At 41.5% G+C, this 20,667-nt stretch overlaps 1 protein-coding gene across 3 annotated transcripts in view; it reads left to right on the top strand.

Annotated features, from left to right (window-relative positions):
* Window positions 1-20,667, top strand: part of BUB1 (BUB1 mitotic checkpoint serine/threonine kinase) — a 403,183-nt gene that overhangs the window by 296,729 nt on the left and 85,787 nt on the right. For all 3 annotated transcript variants that reach the window (XM_029594322.1, XM_029594320.1, XM_029594321.1), the window contains one exon: window positions 17,484-17,627. In XM_029594322.1, the coding sequence (XP_029450182.1) occupies window positions 17,484-17,627 (144 nt within the window). The remainder of the gene's footprint in view (window positions 1-17,483; window positions 17,628-20,667) is intronic.

Below are 20,667 nucleotides of genomic sequence, written 5' to 3' on the forward strand. Positions count from 1 at the left end.
AGGTGGGCAGAGCAGAGACGTCGGACAGCGACGGACACAACAGTAGCTAATAGAATCAATCCAATACGTACTAAGAGATGTGCTGGCAGGTCTGCTGTGTGACCTGTTCAATAAATCCCTAGAAACAGGAATGGTGCCTAGTGATTGGAGAAGAGCGGTGGTGGTCCCGCTTCACAAGAGTAGAAACAGAGAATAGGCTGGTAACTACAGACAGGTTAGCCTCACCTCTGTGGTGGGAAAAATAATGGAGTCGCTGTTGAAAGAAAGAATAGTGAACTATCTCTACAGTCAGGAGAATTGCTGGACGAGGCAGCATGGATTCACCAGGGGAAGATCCTGTCAGACAAATCTGACTTTTTTGACTGGGTAACCAAGGAATTAGATCGAGGACACTGTCCCGCACAGGAGACTGGTGAATAAAATGAGAAACTTAGGAGTGAGTGCCAAGGTGGCGGCCTGGATTGCAAACTGGTTGAAGGACAGAAGACAATGTGTAGCGGTGAATGGAACTTACTGTGAAGAGAGAGCTGTGTTGAGTGGAGTGCCGCAGGGATCGGTGTTAGGACCAGTCCTGTTCAATATGTTTGTGAGCGACATTGTGGATGGGATAGAAGGTAAGGCTTGTCTTTTTGTGGATGAAATTAAGTTCTGCAACAGAGTGGACACGCCGGAAGGAGTGGAGAGAATGAGACGGGATTTAAGGAAATTGGAAGAGTGGTCGAAGATATGGCAGCTGAAATTCAACACCAAGAAGTGCAGAGTCATGCATATGGGGTGTGGAAATCCGAAAGAACTGTATTCGATGGGGGGAGAAGGGCTGTTGTGCACGGAGCAGGAGAGAGACCTTAGGGTGATAGTGTCTAATGATCTGAAGTCGGCGAAACAATGTGACAAGGCGATAGCTAAAGCCAGAAGAATGCTGGGCTGCATAGAGAGGAATATCGAGTAAGAAAAGGCATGTGATTATCCCCTTGTAAGGTCCTTGGTGAGGCCTCACCTGGAGTACTGTGTTCAGTTTTGGAGACTGTATCTCCGAAGGGACAGAGACAGGATGGAGGTGGTACAGAGAAGGGCGACCAAAAAGGTGGAGTGTCTTCATCAAATGACTTATGAGGGGAGATTGAAGAATCTAAATATATACACCCTGGAGGAAAGGAAGAGCAGAGGAGATATAATACAGACTTTCAGATACTTGAAAGGTTTTAATGATCCAAATTCAATGACAAACCTTTTCCATTGCAAAAAAAACAGCAGAACCAGGGGTCACGATTTAAAACTCCAGGGAGGAAGACTCAGAACCAATGTCAGGAAGTATTTCTTCACGGAGAGGGTGGTGGATACCTGGAATACCCTTCCGGAGGAAGTGGTGAAGACCAAAACTGTGAAGGATTTCAAAAGGCGTGGGATAAACACTGTGGATCCATAAAGTCTAGGGGATGTGAATGAAGTTAAGAGGCATGGGGTGGGGGGCTTGCGGGAATGATGGCTACTACCTGGAGATTAATATCCTAATTCAATAAACATACACACGGTTAATGCGACTCCAACATTGCTCTATGCTTCAACGGCAAGAGGAAATGTAAAAAAAAAAAAAAAAGGATTTGCATCCACAAAAAAGCAGGGGAGTAGCTTGCTTGATACGGCGGTTACTACCCCAAACTAAATAAGCCTGAGACTTCACTTTCAATGATATCCAGCATCATTCCCCCTGCTTCAGTGGCAGGGGGAATGATGAAAAGATCTCTGCTACAACGGCAGGGGGAATGATGAAAAGATTATTTATATTCGGACAACAATCAACAAGGACTGAGTTGCACAGGCTGGATAAACATGCATGGGAGTAACTTGCTATGACGGCAGTTATTACCCCTAAACAATTAACTAGACACTTCACTTAGATGCAGCTCCAGCACTGCTAACTAAATCAATGGCGGGGTGGAAAGGAAATAGAACAAAAAAGTTACAAGGGACAAGAGTAACAGATAAGTATGGGGGAAAAGGGAAAAAAAAAAGTGAAAGCTTGCTGGGCAGACTGGATGGACCGTTTGGTCGTCTTCTGCCGTCATTTCTATGTTTCTATGTTTCTATTACAGCAGACAAGAAATCAAATCCTTGGTACACTGTTGAAATCAGATCAAATAAGAGAATGCTAAGAAAGAAAGAAAAAATTTGGAGGAGGACTAGATCTATTGAAGCACTAACTAATTATCGGGTATTCTTAGCATATTATAAAAGACCATTGACGCAGCGAAAAAAGAATATTATGGTAAGACAATTCATAAATTTTCTAACAATAAGGCACTTTTCAATACAGTAGAGAAACTAACTTCTGACGTAACCCAGCCCACCCCATATTTAGAAGAGTCACGATGTGACGAAACTGCTAACTTTTTCAAAGGAAAAATTGAGAAAATTCTAATGAGTTTTGATAAGTCTATTCAACAGAACATCACTTTGAAAGCAAGAGACCATCAAAAATGGGCTAATTTTGATGAGATCTTTTGAACAGAAGTTTAACTATTGAGATCATTAAATCCAGCTAATCATCCGTTAGATGCCATTAAAACAACAGATCTGAAACTGATCTCTGAAGCTATTGTCCCAGTTATTACTAACATCATAAATAATTCCCAAGAGAAGGTACCTTACCTGATATCTTCAAAGGTGTAGTAATACGACCCATCCTTAAGAGAAAAAATTTAGATCCCACGAAGTTGAACAATTATCGACCGGTGTCAAATCTTTTGTTTTTAGCAAAGCTAATTGAAAAATCAGTTTTTAAACAATTATTTTTATTTTTGGATATTAATGATATTTTATACCCCTCGCAATTTGGTTTTAGGCGTCATTTTAGTACTGAGACACTACTTTTATCACTTTCGGATACAGTTTTAGAGGGATGGACCATGGGAAGTCATATCTCCTAGTTCTCCTGAACTTATCGGCGGGTTTTGACACCGTAAATCATCAAATTTTACTTCAGAGACTAATAGAAATCGGTATCACTGAGACAGTGTTTAGGTGGTTCAAATCCTTTTTAACGAATCATTTCTTTCAAGTTCTAATTAATAGTACGTGTTCCGCCACTCGTGAGTTAAAAACTGGTGTTCCACAGGGTTCCTCTCTCCGCCTCATTATTCAATATATATATATATGTTGCCAGTATGCCATCTCCTGTCACGTCTGGGTCTGACTTACTTTTTTATACACAGATGACATTCAGTTTTTGGTCCCAATCGATGAGTCGGTGGAAAAAACTAATAAATTTGTGTCCTTATATTTCAACGCCATAAAACAGGCATTGACCCAGTTGAGATTAGTTCTGAACGTTGAGAAGACAGAGATTATTTTCCTTGAAAGGAAAATTTCTCCAAGAAGTAACAACCATTCAGTGTTTCAGGACAATACCACTCTTCAATTATCCGCAAGTATTAGAGACCTTGGTATTATTCTAGATCCTGAATTTAGCTTAAAGAAACATATTGCCACAAAAGTAAAGGAGGGGGTACGCGAAGCTCCTAGTATTACGTCACCTGAAGCCTTTACTTAATCAGGGTGATTTCCATACTGTGTTTCAGTCCCTTCTATTTAGTAGTTTAGACTACTGTAATTCTTTGTTTTTAGGATTACCTGCGTCCACTACTTGACCTTTACAGGTTTTACAGAATGTAGCAGTTCGCATTTTGACCGGAAAAAGGAAATCTGATCATATCACCCCAACTTTGATCAACTTACACTGGCTGCCTATTGCATCTAGAGTTAAATTTAAATCAATTTGCATTCTGCACAAATTAATTTATGGTGACCAGGTGGACTGGCTTAATGCTGCCATCAAATTACATGTCCCCCAGAGAAATTTACGTTCTGCTAATAAAGGTTTACTTACTATTACAGCAGTACAATCAGCACGGCTGAATGAAGTGAAGGACAGGGCTCTGACCCTGGCAGGTCCTAAAATATGGAACATGCTCCCCACATAGATTCTATGAGGAGACGAATTTTAAACAATTTAAGAGGGTTTTAAAAACTTGGCTTTTATGGAGGCCTATCCCAACCCATCTTAAATTCTGTTCTTATGACATGATTTTACAGTTTTAACTATTTTTCTTGTTTTATAGAAGATGGTTTGGGTGTTATTGTTTCCACCATACATTGGTTATAAGATAGGAGGAGGGAGGGATAGCCATAGGATAAGTTTATTTAATTGTTTTATGAGTTGTTTTTATTTGAATGGTTGAAATTTGTTTTATTTTTTAGTCCTAGGAAGTTGATTTTAGTATATTTATTGTGTATTATTATTATTTGTTGTGAACCGTTACGGTGGAACCCTAGTGACGGTATACAAAAACCAATAAATAAATAAAATAGTCAAAACATACAGAGCAAATAAGAAACTTTTCTGTTGACTCCTTGGACAACAAGGTTGCGTGAGGCTGCACAGGGGGAGAGGCTTCCCTTTTTGAAGTTGTTTGGCTTTCACTCTTTGCAGAGTGCATGGACACTGTATTTTTATTTGTCTGCTGTGCTGTATGAGCTGTGTGAATAAACTAATGCTAGCCATATCTTCCACGATTTCCTCAAGCATTTTGGGCGACAACACATAACTTCATGCTCATGGTATCAGACTGGTTTTATAGAAAAGTAGTTACAATCAGCAAGACTTTGATCATGAAGAACCAGAGTTTGATTTAAAAGAAGCCTCATAAAGTTGGAATTTTCAGCTGGATTTTAATAAAGCCAGAGAGGCAACATGATATGCCAACTCAGGAAGTCTATCCCAGGCATACAGTGAAACAAGGTGTATATTATGTTATCAGATAACACATAATTGCTAAAAATGTTTCTTCTCGTACAAGCAGATGTTAGTCCTCACATGTAGGTGACATCATCTGATGGAGCCTGGCACGGAAAACCTTTGTTAGTTTCTAAAAACTTTGACTGGTACACTGAGCATGCTAAGCATGCCACTATTTGAGCGTCCACACGGGATCTCTCTTCAGTCTTTTTCTGCGAAGTGGTAGCGAGCTCTACATTTTCATTCGTTTTTCAAAGTCCTTCTGTCATTTTTTGGCAGTCTCTTCCACTGGACAGTGTCTTTCCTGCGGCACGGTAGGTTGAATTTTTCCCCTTGTTGCGATCGATTGCCGGTCTGTTGCTTCTCAGTGACCGCCGGCCATCAACTGTTCGCTAGCTGTTTTTTATGGTGGCTTCCAGGTTTTCGCGATGCCCCTAATGCTCGCAGACCATGTCTATCGCAGATCCACATGAGGTTTGTATCCCCTGCCTGGGGGTGTCGCACGATATCCAGGGGTGCACTCTCTTCGATCAAATGACCCCCAAAAGGCCTTCGCGCCCAGCTGGATAAGATGGAAAAGCTTTTTGAGGACTAAAAGTCTGACCAATCTACTCTGGCATTGGGGGTGTCAACACCGGGAGGCCACAGGGAGCCGCTAGATACGCCGTCCCTCTCCACTCCTCCATTGGGACACGAGAGAGAGAGTGAGGCCGGAGATAGGCATCTCCGATGTCCTTGCATTTCCTCTGGAAACTTGCCCGCCACACCACAGAGTTGGGTTCTCCTGTGTTTTCTTGTTCTATTTTTTTCACTTGTGAATTCTGTGTTACGAGACTGAAGAGGGACCCTATGTGGACGTGCGGATAATGGCATGCCCAGTGTGCCAGTCAAAGTTTCTAGAAACTTTGACAAATGTTTTCCATGCTGGGCTCTTTCTGATAATGTCACCCACATGTAAGGATTAACATCCTGCTGTCCTAGGAGAACACTTGTTACAGGTAAGCAGTTCTGCTTTCTCCATGGTCAAGTAGGTTGGCAGTCCTGACACATGGATGACATGATTAATCTAAAGAATATGATCAACACCATAACCAAAGATTGCTTCCACAGACTACAGGCGTTAAAAAGACTCAAACCTCTCCTAAATTTCCACGACTTTAGGACAGTTCTTCAATCCTTGATATTTGCCAAAATAGACTACTGCAGCGCTCTACTCACAGGCCTACCCAGCTCAAGTACCAAGCCACTACAGATGATACAGAACGCCGCAGCCAGAATTTTGACCAACACCAACCGGAGAGAACATATTACTCCCATCCTCCGAAACCTACACTGGTTACCAGTCAACCACAGAGTCCTACACAAATCACTCACCTTAATACACAAAGCCATCCATAATCACCTTCATCTCGACCTTGAAATCCCTTTCAAACTCCATACTTCCAACAGACTGATTAGAGAAATCTACAAAGGAGCGCTACAAGCCCCTCCAACCAAAGCCACTCACCTCATCTCGACCAGGGACCGACCTTTCTCGATAGCTGGCCCAGCCATCTAGAACAACCTCCCCGCAGAACTCAGGCTGGAACCTTGCCTCCTAACATTTAAGAAAAAACTTAAGACTTGGCTGTTCCGCCAAGCCTTCCCGGATCCCTCGGATACACATTAGATGCTTAACCTGCTCACGAGCAATGGAACCTCGCTCCTCCTCTAAGTACTTCGTATGCATTAGTACCTCTTCTAATAATTTAACTAGCACTAGCCCGGATTCCATTATGACTCTCTTGTTCTTAATTTATTGCCTTCCTCGGGCCTTTCCTTCCAGCTGTTTAAGCTTCCAAGTTTACGGTCCTTGTTAAATGTAACTTTTGTTTCTTCTGATTATGAAAAAGTTGTTCCGTCTATTACAGTTCTCTATCCCTGTTCGATGTAAACCGATTTGATATGGTATTTAACCATGAAGGTCGGTATAGAAAAATGCTAAATAAATAAATGAATGATTAGATGGAGCTCAGCATGGAATTTTTCCTTCAGAATTTTAGAGCTTTGAGCATGCCATACTGCCATGAATCTATGTGGGGGCCCCTTCAATCTCATCTTTACTGCAGAGCCCATGAGTTGCAAATTTTCTCTCGTCTGCTATTTACAGGATCTTCTATCCTTTGAAGGGAGGACTCTCTTATTGCAGGGCTCCGCAATCTTATTTTTTCTCCCCTTTAGTCTTCTAGATAGGTTTTTCAGTCAATTCTTCTTTTCTTTTTCAGCATCCATGCAGTGCACTGGCATTGATCGTGTTTTTGTGTCATTGCATCATTTGATTTCACTGTTTTCATTCATTGATTGGATGAGTACCAGCAACTTCCAAAGGTACCTTTTGTGCAACAGGATTAGCACAGGCCCCCATGATAAATGTATTCTGTGGCTCGGAGTTAGTCATGATGTCAGGGGGTATTACTTTTGGGCAACTATTAGTCCTGGCTTGACCTTATGGAAAAGCACTTTGGGAATTGTAAGTCCAGCCCATTGGTTTTGGCATAGATGGACCTAGAAGATACGTTGACCACTTATGGTGTATTGGGATTGAGAGAGCATCAAACACTCTCGGCATGGAGCACCAAGTAGGGACTAGGGGGATGGACCACTATCTGTTGTCTCCAACCTGAAGGCAAAGGGTTCAGCCTCTTCGATTCTGGCATCAAGAAGTACCAATGATGCGCATTAAGTGAAAGTCAAGAAGCATAGACATTGATTTCCATCAATACGTGATGCTGGGAGCAGGGGCTTTGAAATACCTGAAATGTTGCAATAAGTAGAGCTCACCCTCTGTTCAGTCCTGGGGATAGCACTAGTCTCCAAGGGTCCAGGTATCAGCCATCAATACTAGGCCATTAACTAGGGAATATGATTATCATTGGTTTCTTGTTTTGTTTTTTTAATTTGTTGTTATTTGATATATATTATGTCCACTTTATTTCATATTGTCTGTAAAGCCTGTTGCTGAATTATTGTTTATTATAAACCGAGGTGATGTTCTTAACGTGCCGCGATATATAAAAAATCACTATATAAATAAATACATTTGTAGTATCCCAAGACGACATGGCCTGCCTTCCTACCTCCCAACCTGTGTTGGCATTGGCAGTCTTTGAGGAGGAGCCTGACAGGAAGATCCAGCAGGCCATGGACAAAGTGAGGTGGGGCATCGGTGTCCATGCAGACCAATGTTCAGCCAATACTGAAGTTCTTACTGCCGCCCAGTAGATTAGTACCAATGTTAGCTCCTGAAGGAAAATTGTCATAGATAGCTGCACCAATGGTGATTTTCAGCCCATCAATAGACAAAGCTTACCAGAGAGACAGGAATTTGGAATCTAGATCCCAACAAATGAGCACTCTATGGCCTCGTTGGTTAGTTGTGCGAGTTCCAGGTATATACCCCTGCACTACAGTTGGGCTCAGACTCTTTTCCTGTGAGTATGGATATAAGGATTTCTCTGCATCAACAGGAATCAACAGGTCTCCCCTCTGACCCATCTCCACAAGAATGAAGAAGGTTTACACTAGAGGACCTCACCTTTGTTGTTTTTTCTAGAGAATGATGGAAACCATTCTATTTATTTTGCGGATGGAGGATGAATCCAGAAACAAGATGTTGGACATCCTCCAATTTGTGGAGCCTTCTAAGAAAATTATGGAAATCTCAATTCATGAGATCCTTCAGGAAGTGCAGATGATGTGAGAGAACCCCCTTTATGTGGCTCCAGTGAACAAGGAGGAAGATGTGATATAATAGTGCCAGAAAGTGCCAGGATTTGAAAAGCAATAGCTACCACACCAATCTGTGGTTCAATCTTCTCTAAAGAAGGCAGAGAGGTCTACAACCCATTCCTCGGTGCTCACAGGGAAGAACTCTCACACTTTGCACTTTCGTGAGAGAAGAGTTGGAAGAAAGTTACTAGATCAAGGCAGTAACCAAACTGGTAAGCAGGAGCGGTAGAGCATAGTTGAAGTTTAAATAAGGTGATTAAGGAAAGGAGCTTTTGAAGTACTGGGGTCAGAGGGGTTATCAGCTTTAAAGATAGTTCCCAAGATTAAAGAAAGGGGAAGATGGTTCAAGAAAGTAGGAAAGCCAGGAGTTGAAATCAGTGAAGAGAGAGGAGGAGGAGTTGAAATCAGTGAAGAGAGTGGAGGGGGACTTAATCAGTGGGTAGATAGTTATCTAGAGAGAGAATGGATTGAATGGGCAGATTGAGTGGGTCACAGAAGATGAACAGGAATGGGATTGAAGTAGGCGGAGGGATTGAAACCTATCAAGAGAGGGAGAGTAACAAACTGCCATTGAGGCCTACTGAGCAAGGTATACAAGATTCAGCAGGAGAAACAGCCATCACCATCCATAGAGCAGGGTGTTGTTCAGGAAGTGTCAGCATCAATGGTGCAGACTGCTATGGATCTGGTTGCTAACAAGATAAATGGCTGCCATTGTACAGAATTTTTCCTTGACTGTACAAACAGCCCTTAGTTATGATAAACTGATCTGGATTTCTGAAGAGAATTTCTCTCATACAATTCCAGTATAGAGGGTTTACCAACCCAAGGGAGTCAGAACTTGTGAAGAATTTCTTTGCCTCCTTAAGCCATGGAGACCAGAGAAGTAAAATAGAATCTTTCCTTTTTAAGATGAAGGATATTTTCCTACGTAATGGAGCTGCCCAAAGTCCTATGCCTCTCTTTGCCTCTCTTCTAACTTACAATTCTGGAAGTTCTTGAGGAAAGGCACTTCCAAGTCCTTACCATATGATGGTGGAGTCTCCGCATCCAGGGATGTCCCCTCACAAACCAGATCCCAGTCCATGCCCCTTCCATAATAATTAGGTTTGGAGTAGTCTTGGGGGGTATAATAGTGAATCTGGGGAAAAGTCCATATATGTCCTCAGACCTATCTCTTCCAAGGTAAGGGGAAGGTCTCTTCCAGAGAACCTCCCCTCTGATTTTGTCAAGAGGAATGGCTGATACCATTCCCTTTTGATTTGCAGGAGGAGGAACAATTGAGGGTCCCATTAATTGGCAATGCTTATCCACAAGATCCTCCAGGAGATGAGAAAATGAGAGCGCACCCTCTCTTATTACCAATTAACAAGAATATACATGCAATAAATCATGTCCAGAAGACTGGATTCAAGAAGCACCAATTCCCTCATCAGTCAGCTATGGTTGAATCTGCTCTCAAGGCCAGGTGATTCAGAACCCACTCTTTGGTTCTCCTGGGAGACATGTTCACACTCTTGACCTTTTTGGGAGAAAGGTTTACCAGAGAGCTGTGCATCATTCTAAAGGATGTGAAGGGCTTGACAAAGCAGTTCCTTCAAGAGCAGTATGACAGCTTATAGTTGCTGGTGGACAAGGGACTGTAGTGTGGAAAAGCACATGATACATTTGACCTTCGATGTTTTTGGACTGGCATTGAGTCTTTCTTGTTTGTATTGATGCCTGCAGATTCAGACCTTTGATGAGGTCCAGTATAGGCTTGCTGAGGTGCCTTGTACTAAAGAGAATCTCTTTGGCAATAGTCATAGAAGCGGTGCCTCAGGTAAAAGACCACTCTATGATGCTTCAGATTCTCTTCACTGCCACTCCAAACCTGTCTTACTCTTCTAAGATGCTTAAAAGTGGGGCAGTGAGGAGGCATTTCTTTCCACAGAAGAGATGTTTTCCTCACGACCCTTAATTTCGGTCATTAGCAGGGACCCCTCTCTCGTTCCAGACAGCAGCCGCATTCAGAATCCCAGTCATAGCCTGGGATGGATTTTCAAGGGGACCTTTTTTCCAGGGGAAGGCTGAGATTTTACATTAAACCACTGGCCCAGAATAACCTCAAACTCTTGGGTTTCCAACATAATCAGAAAAGGATACAGATTATGCCTGTTGGAAATCCTACTAAATTACCCACCAAGAAGCTGTTGGTCTGCTTCTCCGTATCAGGAAATGATACAAAAGGACTCCTTTCTCTTAGAGACCAATGCGATCAAACTTGTTCCACAAGGGGAAAGAGGACAGGGATTTTGCTCCTAGTATTTCCTGATCCAAAGGAGAACATGGAGAACTTTATCCCATCTTAGATTGAGGGCTTTAAACAAATGCCTGGTAAAGACAAAGTTCAAGATGGTTTCCCTCAGCACCTTGATTCCCTTGCTGGATCTAAAGGATGCTTAAACCCACATTGAGATATTTTAAGGTCACAGGAAATATTTCAGATTTGTATTAGGGAAGTACCACCTCCAGTATCATATACTGCCTTTAAGCCTAGCATCAACACCTCATGTGTTCACAAAATGTCTTGAGGAGGTGGCTTTTCATTTGCGCAAATTGGGGGTGACGATTGGCTGTTCAAAAAACATCTCAAAAGGTTGCCCTAGAATCAATGAACAATACTATCTGAATGTTGGAATTGCTAGGGTTTGTCATCAACTACGCAAATTCCCATTTGAGCCTGTCAATTCTTTGTTCAGACAGATAATCAAATAGCAGTGCTCTATATCAACAAGCAGGGAGGAACAGGATCTTACTTCTGAATGATCCCTGAGTAGAGTAGCAGCAAATTAGATATTCCATGAGTGGGGCGTACTGGAGGGACCATTTCTACACAAGAAGCTGGAGGGTAGTGGAATAGATGAAAATCATTTTACAGTAGAAAATGTATGGGAAGAGCTAAAGAATCTGAAAGTGGACAAAGCCATGGGGCCTGATGGGATTCATCCAAGGATTCTGAGGGAGCTCAGAGATGTGCTGGCGGGTCCGCTGTGTGACCTGTTCAATAGATCCCTAGAAACGGGAGTGGTGCCGAGTGATTGGAGAAGAGCGGTGGTGGTCCCGCTTCACAAGAGTGGGAACAGAGAAGAGGCTGGTAACTACAGACCGGTTAGCCTCACTTCGGTGGTGGGAAAAGTAATGGAGTCACTGTTGAAAGAGAGAATAGTGAAATATCTACAGTCCGGAGAATTGATGGACCAGAGGCAGCATGGATTCACCAGGGGAAGATCCTGTCGGACAAATCTGATTGACTTTTTCGACTGGGTAACCAAGGAATTGGATCAAGGAAGAGCGCTAGATGTCATCTACTTGGATTTCAGCAAAGCTTTTGATACGGTTCCGCACAGGAGACTGGTGAATAAAACAAAAAGCTTGGGAGTGAGTGCCGAAGTGGTGACCTGGATTGCAAACTGGTTGACGGACAGAAGACAATGCGTGATGGTAAATGGAACTTTCTCTGAAGAGAGAGCGGTTTTAAGTGGTGTACCGCAAGGATCGGTGTTGGGACCGGTCCTGTTCAATATCTTTGTGAGCGACATTGCGGACGGGATAGAAGGTAAGGTTTGTCTTTTTGCGGACGACACTAAGATCTGCAACAGAGTGGACACGCCGGAAGGAGTGGAGAGAATGAGACGGGATTTAAGGAAGCTGGAAGAGAGGTCGAAGATATGGCAGCTGAAATTCAATGCCAAGAAGTGCAAAGTCATGCATTTGGGGAGTGGAAATCCGAATGAACTGTATTCGATGGGGGGGGAAAGGCTGATGTGCACGGAGCAGGAGAGAGACCTTGGGGTGATAGTGTCTAATGATATGAAGTCGGCGAAACAATGCGACAAGGCGATTGCAAAAGCCAGAAGAATGCTGGGATGCATAGAGAGAGGAATATCGAGTAAGAAAAGGGAAGTGATAATCCCCTTGTACAGGTCCTTGGTGAGGCCTCACCTGGAGTACTGTGTTCAGTTCTGGAGACCGTATCTACAAAGAGACAAGGACAAGTTGGAGGCGGTACAGAGAAGGGCGACCAGGAAGGTGGAGGGTCTTCATCGGTTGACATACGAGGAGAGATTGAAGAATCTAAATATGTACACCCTGGAGGAAAGGAGGAGCAGGGGTGATATGATTCAAACTTTCAGATACTTGAAAAACTTTAACGATCCAAAGACAATGACAAACCTTTTCCAACAGAAAAAAATCAGCAGAACCAGAGGTCACGAGCTGAGGCTCCAAGGAGGAAGACTAAGAACCAATGTCAGGAAGAATTTCTTCACGGAGAGAGTGGTGGATGCCTGGAATGCCCTTCCGGAGGAAGTGGTGAAGTCCAAAACTGTGAAGCACTTCAAAGGGGCATGGGATAAATATTGTGGATCCATCAGGTCCAGAGGACGCATATAAAGAGCAGGTAGTAAAATACTGCACGGAGCGGCAGTAGCCACAGAGGCATTCACGGAGCGGGATGCCAGTGGCCAGTGGTAGGTGTCCACCTTCATGGAGCGGAAGGATGTAGGGCTGTCATCTCCCAATTAAATAAAAAACAAAAAACAAAACAGGGATGGGATCCATCAGGTCTAGAGGACACATATAAAGAGCAGGTAGTAAAATACTGCACGGAGCGGCAGTAGCCACAGAGGCATTCACGGAGCGGGATGCCAGTGGCCAGTGGTAGGTGTCCATATAAAGAGCAGGTAGTAAAATACTGCACAGAGCGGCAGTAGCCACAGAGGCATTCACGGAGCGGGATGCCAGTGGCCAGTGGTAGGTGTCCACCTTCACGGAGCGGAAGGATGGAGGGCTGTCATCTCCCAATTAAATAAATAATAAAAAAAACCCAGGGATGGGATCCATCAGTTCTAGAGGACGCATATAAAGAGCAGGTAGTAAAACACTGCATGGAGCGGCAGTAGCCACAGAGGCATTAACGGAGCGGGATGCCAGTGGCCGGTGGTAGGTGTCCACCTTCACAGAGTAGAAGGATGAAGGGCATCCATCTCCCAATTAAAAAAAGAAAAGAAAAAAAGAAAAAAAAACAGGGATGGGTTCATGGGCTTATAGGTATTACCAATTATTAGGCTTTTCAATATTTGATGATAGTTAATGTGACTTTCAAGGCATTCTTCACTTTCGGTGCATGTCCGGCATGACTCCTTGCTTCAATGACAGGGGAAAAGAAAAACTGATACTTCACACATTTCCAGCATTGCCCTCTGCTTCATGGCAGAGAGCTATGCTGCCGCTTACCCAACTAATCAAACTTAATATTTCACTTGGAAGCAGCTCCAGCACTGCTCTCTACATTAATGGTGGGGGTGAAAAGGGAATTAGAACATAAGGTTACTAAGAGCCAAGAGAAACAGTTAAGTATGAGAACAAATGTGTGAAGCTTGCTGGGCAGACTGGATGGACCGGTTGGTCTTCTTCTGCCGTCATTTCTATGTTTCTATGTTTCTATATTCTCTAATCAAATAGTTTTCGAACTTCTGTTCTAGGAGGACAACACAAGGAAAACTAGCTTTGGATGCCTTCTCCCTAGATTGGAGGAGGCATCCAAGCTTTGATGTCAATCTTCCACTTTGGATGATGGCACCCATATATGAGGACTTACATCCTGCTGTCCTCAAACACCTGTCACAAGTAAGTCACTCTGCTTCAGTTTGGTGAACAGAAGCCAGAACAATTAAAAAATGAATAAGCAGATTAGTATCCTATAACTTTCAAAATCATTGACAGGGTTAGATGAAAATTATAATGAACTCTTCTCCTAGCATCTCCCCCTTTTCCTTCCCAACATATCTCAAGCCTTCTAGATTCTCCCCTGTTCCACCTTTCCCCTTTCCTCTCCTCAGCAACTTCCCTTTCTCCTTCCACTCTCAACTTATCTTATCTCTTCCTTTTCTACCCCAGCATCTCTTTTCATCACCTCTCCCAGTATCTTTCTCTCTTCTCCTCTTTAGAGGGGCACAGTTCCTGTCACTTATCTGCTCAGCAGCTACTCAAGTGGCAGCTCTGGCATTCCTTCCAAACAGCAAATCTTGGACTCTCTCCAGCACAGCTCCACTGGTTACTCAAGCTTCCCTCCGCAACAGCAGCAGTGGCACTGGTGGCAATTCTAGTGGTGACTCTGGTTTTGGAGATGGATCTTGTCTCCTTTCTCCACCAGCAACTTTCTTCTTCATCCTATGGTGTGGGTATGCAGTTATGATTGGAGCATGCTTGTGCTGCTCTTTTTTGCTGCATGTATATTTATTTATTTAGATTTTTAATATTCCCAGTGTACATCAAAGCGGATTACATTTGCCCTGAGTTCACATAACTCCCCAGTCTTAGGCACCAATGTTGCGTGTCAGGTTTTATCTCTGTCTGTCCAATGGGTCTCTTTTGTGTAGAACCAAACTCTTTTCCTTCCTAGCCCCCTTTTTGGGCTGGCTGCCTCACATACGAAAGAAAGAAAGGTGGTGCCTTCAGCACTATGAGTTTTCCCCAGTTTGTCCTGTTCGGGGTAGTTTGTAGCCAGGGATTCACCCATATGTAAGGACTGCCATCCATATTGTCCTTGGAGAAAGCAGAGTTACTTACCTATAACAGATGTTCTCCAAGGTCAGCAGGATGTCAGTCCTCACAAAACCCACTCGCCTCCCCTGTGAGTTGGTTCTCCATGTATTAGTTAAATCATGGACTGAGGGGCTCTGCCCAGGAGGCAGGAAAATAAATACAGCTGCACACGCTCAGTAGAGTATCCTGAAAGTTCTAGATGCTTTGAGATCAAAGTTCTGTGATGGGCTCCATCAGATGATGTCAACCATATGTGAGGATTGACATCCTGCTGAGAACACCTGTTACAGATAAGCAACTCTACTGTCTCTAGAAATTACTTGAATTTCCTGATTGACAGTCTTAAGTGGGGAATACAACTGCAAATCCACTGAGACTTACTAGAATGTCTAGACTGTTTTCCAAAGATACACCATACGTATTAGAAAAACACAAATTATTTTTAAAACTTATTAACAAACTTAGAACTGGTACAATTTCAGACAAAAGTATAAAACACTTTAGCAGAAAAAGAGTATTTGTTCTATTAATATTTAAACCTCGCTGAATAATAATGGCATCTCAATATAATTCAAGTAATAAATTTCATAATACAGTAGACAAAACAATACAAGAGCTAAAATATCAAAACGCTATAAAAATGGGTGCAATTATTCTAATCACCCAAAACAACAAAAAAACTCATTAACAAAAGACCATACTAAAAATGCAATAAAATTTTAGCTTACATAAAGCAACTGGGATTACAAAGCTTGGAACCAATGTAAGAGAGTTTTCATGTGGATCCAAAGAAGTCTTAAAACTATCTCATAAGGATAGTGTTCAACTTTTGAAATCTGATAACAGATATTTCCAAGTGCAAATCAAAAAAGCAATGTCAGAAAGAATAAACCTTCAAACAGGAGTTCCGCAGGGATCAGCCCTATCTGCCACACTATTCAACATATACATGCCGCCGTTATGCCACCTGCTAGCTGGTCTGGGCATCTCACACTACATATATGCTGACAATATTCAAGTAATACTTCCAGTTAATGACTCAATTGAGAAAACATTAACCTTAGCCAACATGTATCTAGATATAATAAAACAGCTCTTAAACCAGATGGAATTAGTTATTAACATAGAGAAAACAGAATTCCTACATCTTGAACGAAAAAAATCACAATCATTCAAAACCCAATCACAATCAATAACAACCAAAAAATACAACTAGCAGAGAAAGTACGAAACCTTGGAGTGATTATCGATACGGAACTAAGTATGAAACAACATATATCTCTAAAAGTAAGAGAAGGTTACGCCAAACCTATGACTCTCAGAAGACTTAAACCACTACTAACACCAAATGACTTCCAGTCAGTACTACAAGCATTAATTTTTTCAAGCACTGATTACTGTAATGCCCTTCTACTAGGATTACCCCACACCACGATAAGACCTCTACAGGTATTACAAAACACAGCTGCAAGAATTTTAACCGGTAAAAGAGACCATATCTCCAAAACCCTAATTGAACTACACTGGCTACCCATTGAACAAAGAATTCAATACAAGACTCTTTGCACATACATAAATTAATACACGACGAAAAGGCAGAATGGCTGAACACAGCCCTTCACGTACACGTCCCTAATAGAAACTTGAGATCAGCAAACAAAGCCCTACTAACTATTCCGTCAGCAAAAACAGCCAGACTAACGCAAGTAAGGGATAGGTCCCTATCCCTGGCAGGACCTATAATATGGAACACAATGCCTTTAGAAATCAGAACACAAAGAGACATCAAATCAAAGCATTCAAAAAAAAGTTTAAAAACATGGCTATTTAAGCAAGCATACCACAAAGGGAATGAAGAGTAGAATCCAGGGAATTGTATGATGCAGTCCGAAGAACTCCCACACACATCATCTTACTCGAATGGTGTGTGTTTGTGTGTGTATATTTTATTTTACTTTACCTCTATTAGATTGCAACAACAGAGGACAAGACTTAAGTGTTAATTTATCTTATAGCCGATTTACTTAAAGTAGACATGACTTATCACAACCACTAAGTAATATTTAATATGAAACTGTTACAGTATTTGATGGCACCTATTTAGTTAATATAACTCAACACATTTAAGTTTGAAATTATGTGCCTTATTGTGAACCGTTGTGACGGCAACTAGCTTAACGACGGTATAGAAAAGATTTTAAATAAAATAAATAAATGATGTTTCATTGTTTATAAATGAAATACATGAGCGATGAATGCGGAGTTGTGGTTCTGGTATTAGAATGCTTGCTTGGTTTACATAAATATTTGCGTAAAAATATTTTTCTTCAAGATGGCATTGTCAACAACCCTTGGGATGACGACTTAATTAGAGATCTGCTAGCAGGATTAGCGGAACCATTGAACATTCTCTCTAATTACTATGAATGTGATTCAAACTTGTCAACTGTCCGACCCAAGACTCAGCTCAAACTTGGTAAGAATTAGCCTTCTATCTTAGATGACTGCACATAAGCTTACTGACCATTTATTTAAGAGAAAATGTATTTAGGTATGAAGTCTGTATCAAAATCTTTTTTTTCTGAATATATATGTGTTTGTGTGTCAGGTTGAGGGAGCTCTGTGCAGAATGAGTCAACTCCAGTTCAAAGTATGTGCAGGCATTTAAGCAGAACCTAAACTGCAACCTGACTTATATGATGCATACACAGTCTAAAGTCTGGTCAGTTAATCTACCATATACTTGAAACAGACAAACTCCACAATACTTTAAATGACTTCCACAATACTCTTCTACTTACAGAAATAGGTACACAGAAACAGAGTTATAAGCATTAATGGGTCACTGAATCCAATGGCTCATTTCAGCTTGGCCTTCTAGATATCAAGTTGCCAAAATACTGAAAGTCCCAGCAATCTCTTTTGAATTCCTAATGCCCAATCTGGATCATCCATGAGAGGGCTGCCTGTACATGCTTGAGATTGCAGGCAAGCCATTTCTGAGTTGTTCAGCCTTTGATCAAGGGAGCCACATAGTGGCTCAGAGGCAAAGCTCCAACTCTTCTCCAAAACAGACCTAGTTCAAAGCTGACCAGAGCTCCTTTTGCCCTGATAATGAGATTGTTTTATAGTTTAATTAAACATTTGTCATTCCTGTAGACTTCTGTTCAGTATTTTAAAAGATGAACTTGTTTTGAGAATAAAATAAAGATTATAATTTCTTCATGTACTCTCCACTAAAAAGTAGAGAAAGTTCAGACAGTTGTATGGTGAAATACTCTGCTAGAAGTCCAGATCTACCTTTATGCTCATAAGTTTACATACCCCTGGCAGAATTTGTAAGATGTGCAGCATTTTAAGAAAACATGAATGATCAGACAAACATGTCTGTTACTTTTAATGTTTCAAATTAAACTATTATGCATCATAGAATAGCACAATAATTAAACCATAGCAATAAAGGAACTAAAATAGTCCTGTTCAAAGGTTTGCATACCCTTAGTTCTTAAAATTGTGTATTGCCCCCCTTTTACATCAATGACAGCTTGCAGTCTGTTGTCATAATTGTGAATGAGGCCCTTTATTTTTTCAAGTGGTAAAGCTGCCCATTCCTCTTGCCTCTAGATGCTCTAAATTCTTTGGTTGTCTAGCATGAGCTGCATGTTTGAGTTCTCCCCAAAGTGTCTTGATGTTGAGGTCAGGAGATTATGATGTCCACTCCAGAATCTTCACTTCTGCTGAAGCAACTGAAGGATCAACTTGGCCTTATGCTTTGGATCATTGTCATGTTAGAAAGTCCAAGTGTGCCCCATGTGCAGCTGATGAATGCAAATTTTGCTCCAATATTTTCTGATATGTTGCATTCATCTTGCCATCAGTTTTGACTAAATTCCCTCTGCTTCTGTAGCTCACACACACCCAAAACAGCAGAGAGCCACCTCCATGCTTCATTGTAAGGATGGTGTGCTTCTCTTTATAGTGTTTATGGTTATCCCCATAAAGTTCAGTTTTGGTCTCATCACTGTAAATTATTTTGTTCCAGAAGTTTTGAGGCTCCTTTAGTGCTGTTTGGTGTATTGTAATTGGGCTGTTTTGTGGTGTTGGTGCAGCAATAGCTTTTTTTTCTGGCAAAGTTACCATGCAACCCATTTTTGTTCAAGTATCTCTTTATTGTGTATGCTGAAACATCCTCACCACTTTTGTTTCAGAGAAGCCTGTAATTCAGTAGAAGTTGTTTGTGGATTTTTCTTTGCATCCCGACAAATTTTCCTGGCAGTTCTGTCTGAATTCTTTCTTGGTCTATCTGACCGTGGCTTGGTATTAACAGAACCTATAACTTTCCATTTCTTATCAAAATTTGAACAGTACTGATTGGCATTTTCAAATCTTTGCAGATATTTCTATATCCTTTTCCTGATTTGTAAAGTTGAACTACTTTTGCTCGCAAATCCTTTGATAGCTCTTTTGCTTTCCCCATGCTTCAGTAACCACCAAAGTTAGTGCAGCCCTCAGTGACATGAACAACGGTTTCTCAAGAGCTAAGAAACTCCTTGACTATTTATACACTGATACTAATTTCAATCAAGGCACAGGTGTGGATACCTAGCCTTCATTGCCATCTCAATCTGTGTGTGTCAACTTGACTATATCTTATCAGCCCAAACATCCAAGGGTATGCAAACTTTTGAACAGGACTATTTTATTATTTCCCTTATTGCTATGCTTTTGTCTGATCACGTATGTTTTCTTACATATCTGACAAATTCTGCCAGGGATATGTAAACTTATAAGCACAACTGTAATGAGTAGCAATGTCTTCAGTAATTGCAAGAAGCACAGGATGCTCAGCAAGTGTTAAAAATGCCCAACTGCTGAATAATCTAAAGTTCAATACTGAGTGAAAAGGAATTTCATATGATACAGCATTGCTCAGTTAATATTTTGTATTAAATACTCAGGGTCAATGAGTACTTTTTTGTTGGCAATGGCCTACAGCTATCATGCCATTTACACTAATCTAATACAGGCAGATAATCTAAAATCAATCTTCTAAGCTATGGGATTGACTGACTACATCTTTATAATTCCTTTGTAAGTAAGTAATTCAAAGTTTAAAATGGTAGGGGCTGGTAGCATCAGGACTTAATTTGTGGGGGAACAATCTGGAACACAGTTCCATCACTTCTTTTTAGACTTGAGAGGCAGGGCAGCAGGAAAGAGAGGGATGAGCAGAGAGCAGCCACTCTGTCCCTGTTGTTCTGCCCTCTCCCTTTCTATTCTTCAGAGAGCAGGAAGGGAGAGTGTGATCCTCAAGCACTGCAGCAAATAGAACAGACACAAAAAACAGTTTAATTAGAACAAATTTTAACTTGTGAGCAGTAGTGCCAGTTGCAAGGCTTTAACCCTGGTTACTAGCCTATTGCTCACAAGCTTCAAACTTGTGATAATTCAACTCCATTTTAGGGCTTAATTTCTGATGGAATGACCTAGAACAGAGTTCTACCACTCTTTTTCTG

This window comes from Rhinatrema bivittatum, chromosome 3 (assembly GCF_901001135.1).
Source record: "Rhinatrema bivittatum chromosome 3, aRhiBiv1.1, whole genome shotgun sequence".
NCBI lineage: Eukaryota > Metazoa > Chordata > Amphibia > Gymnophiona > Rhinatrematidae > Rhinatrema > Rhinatrema bivittatum.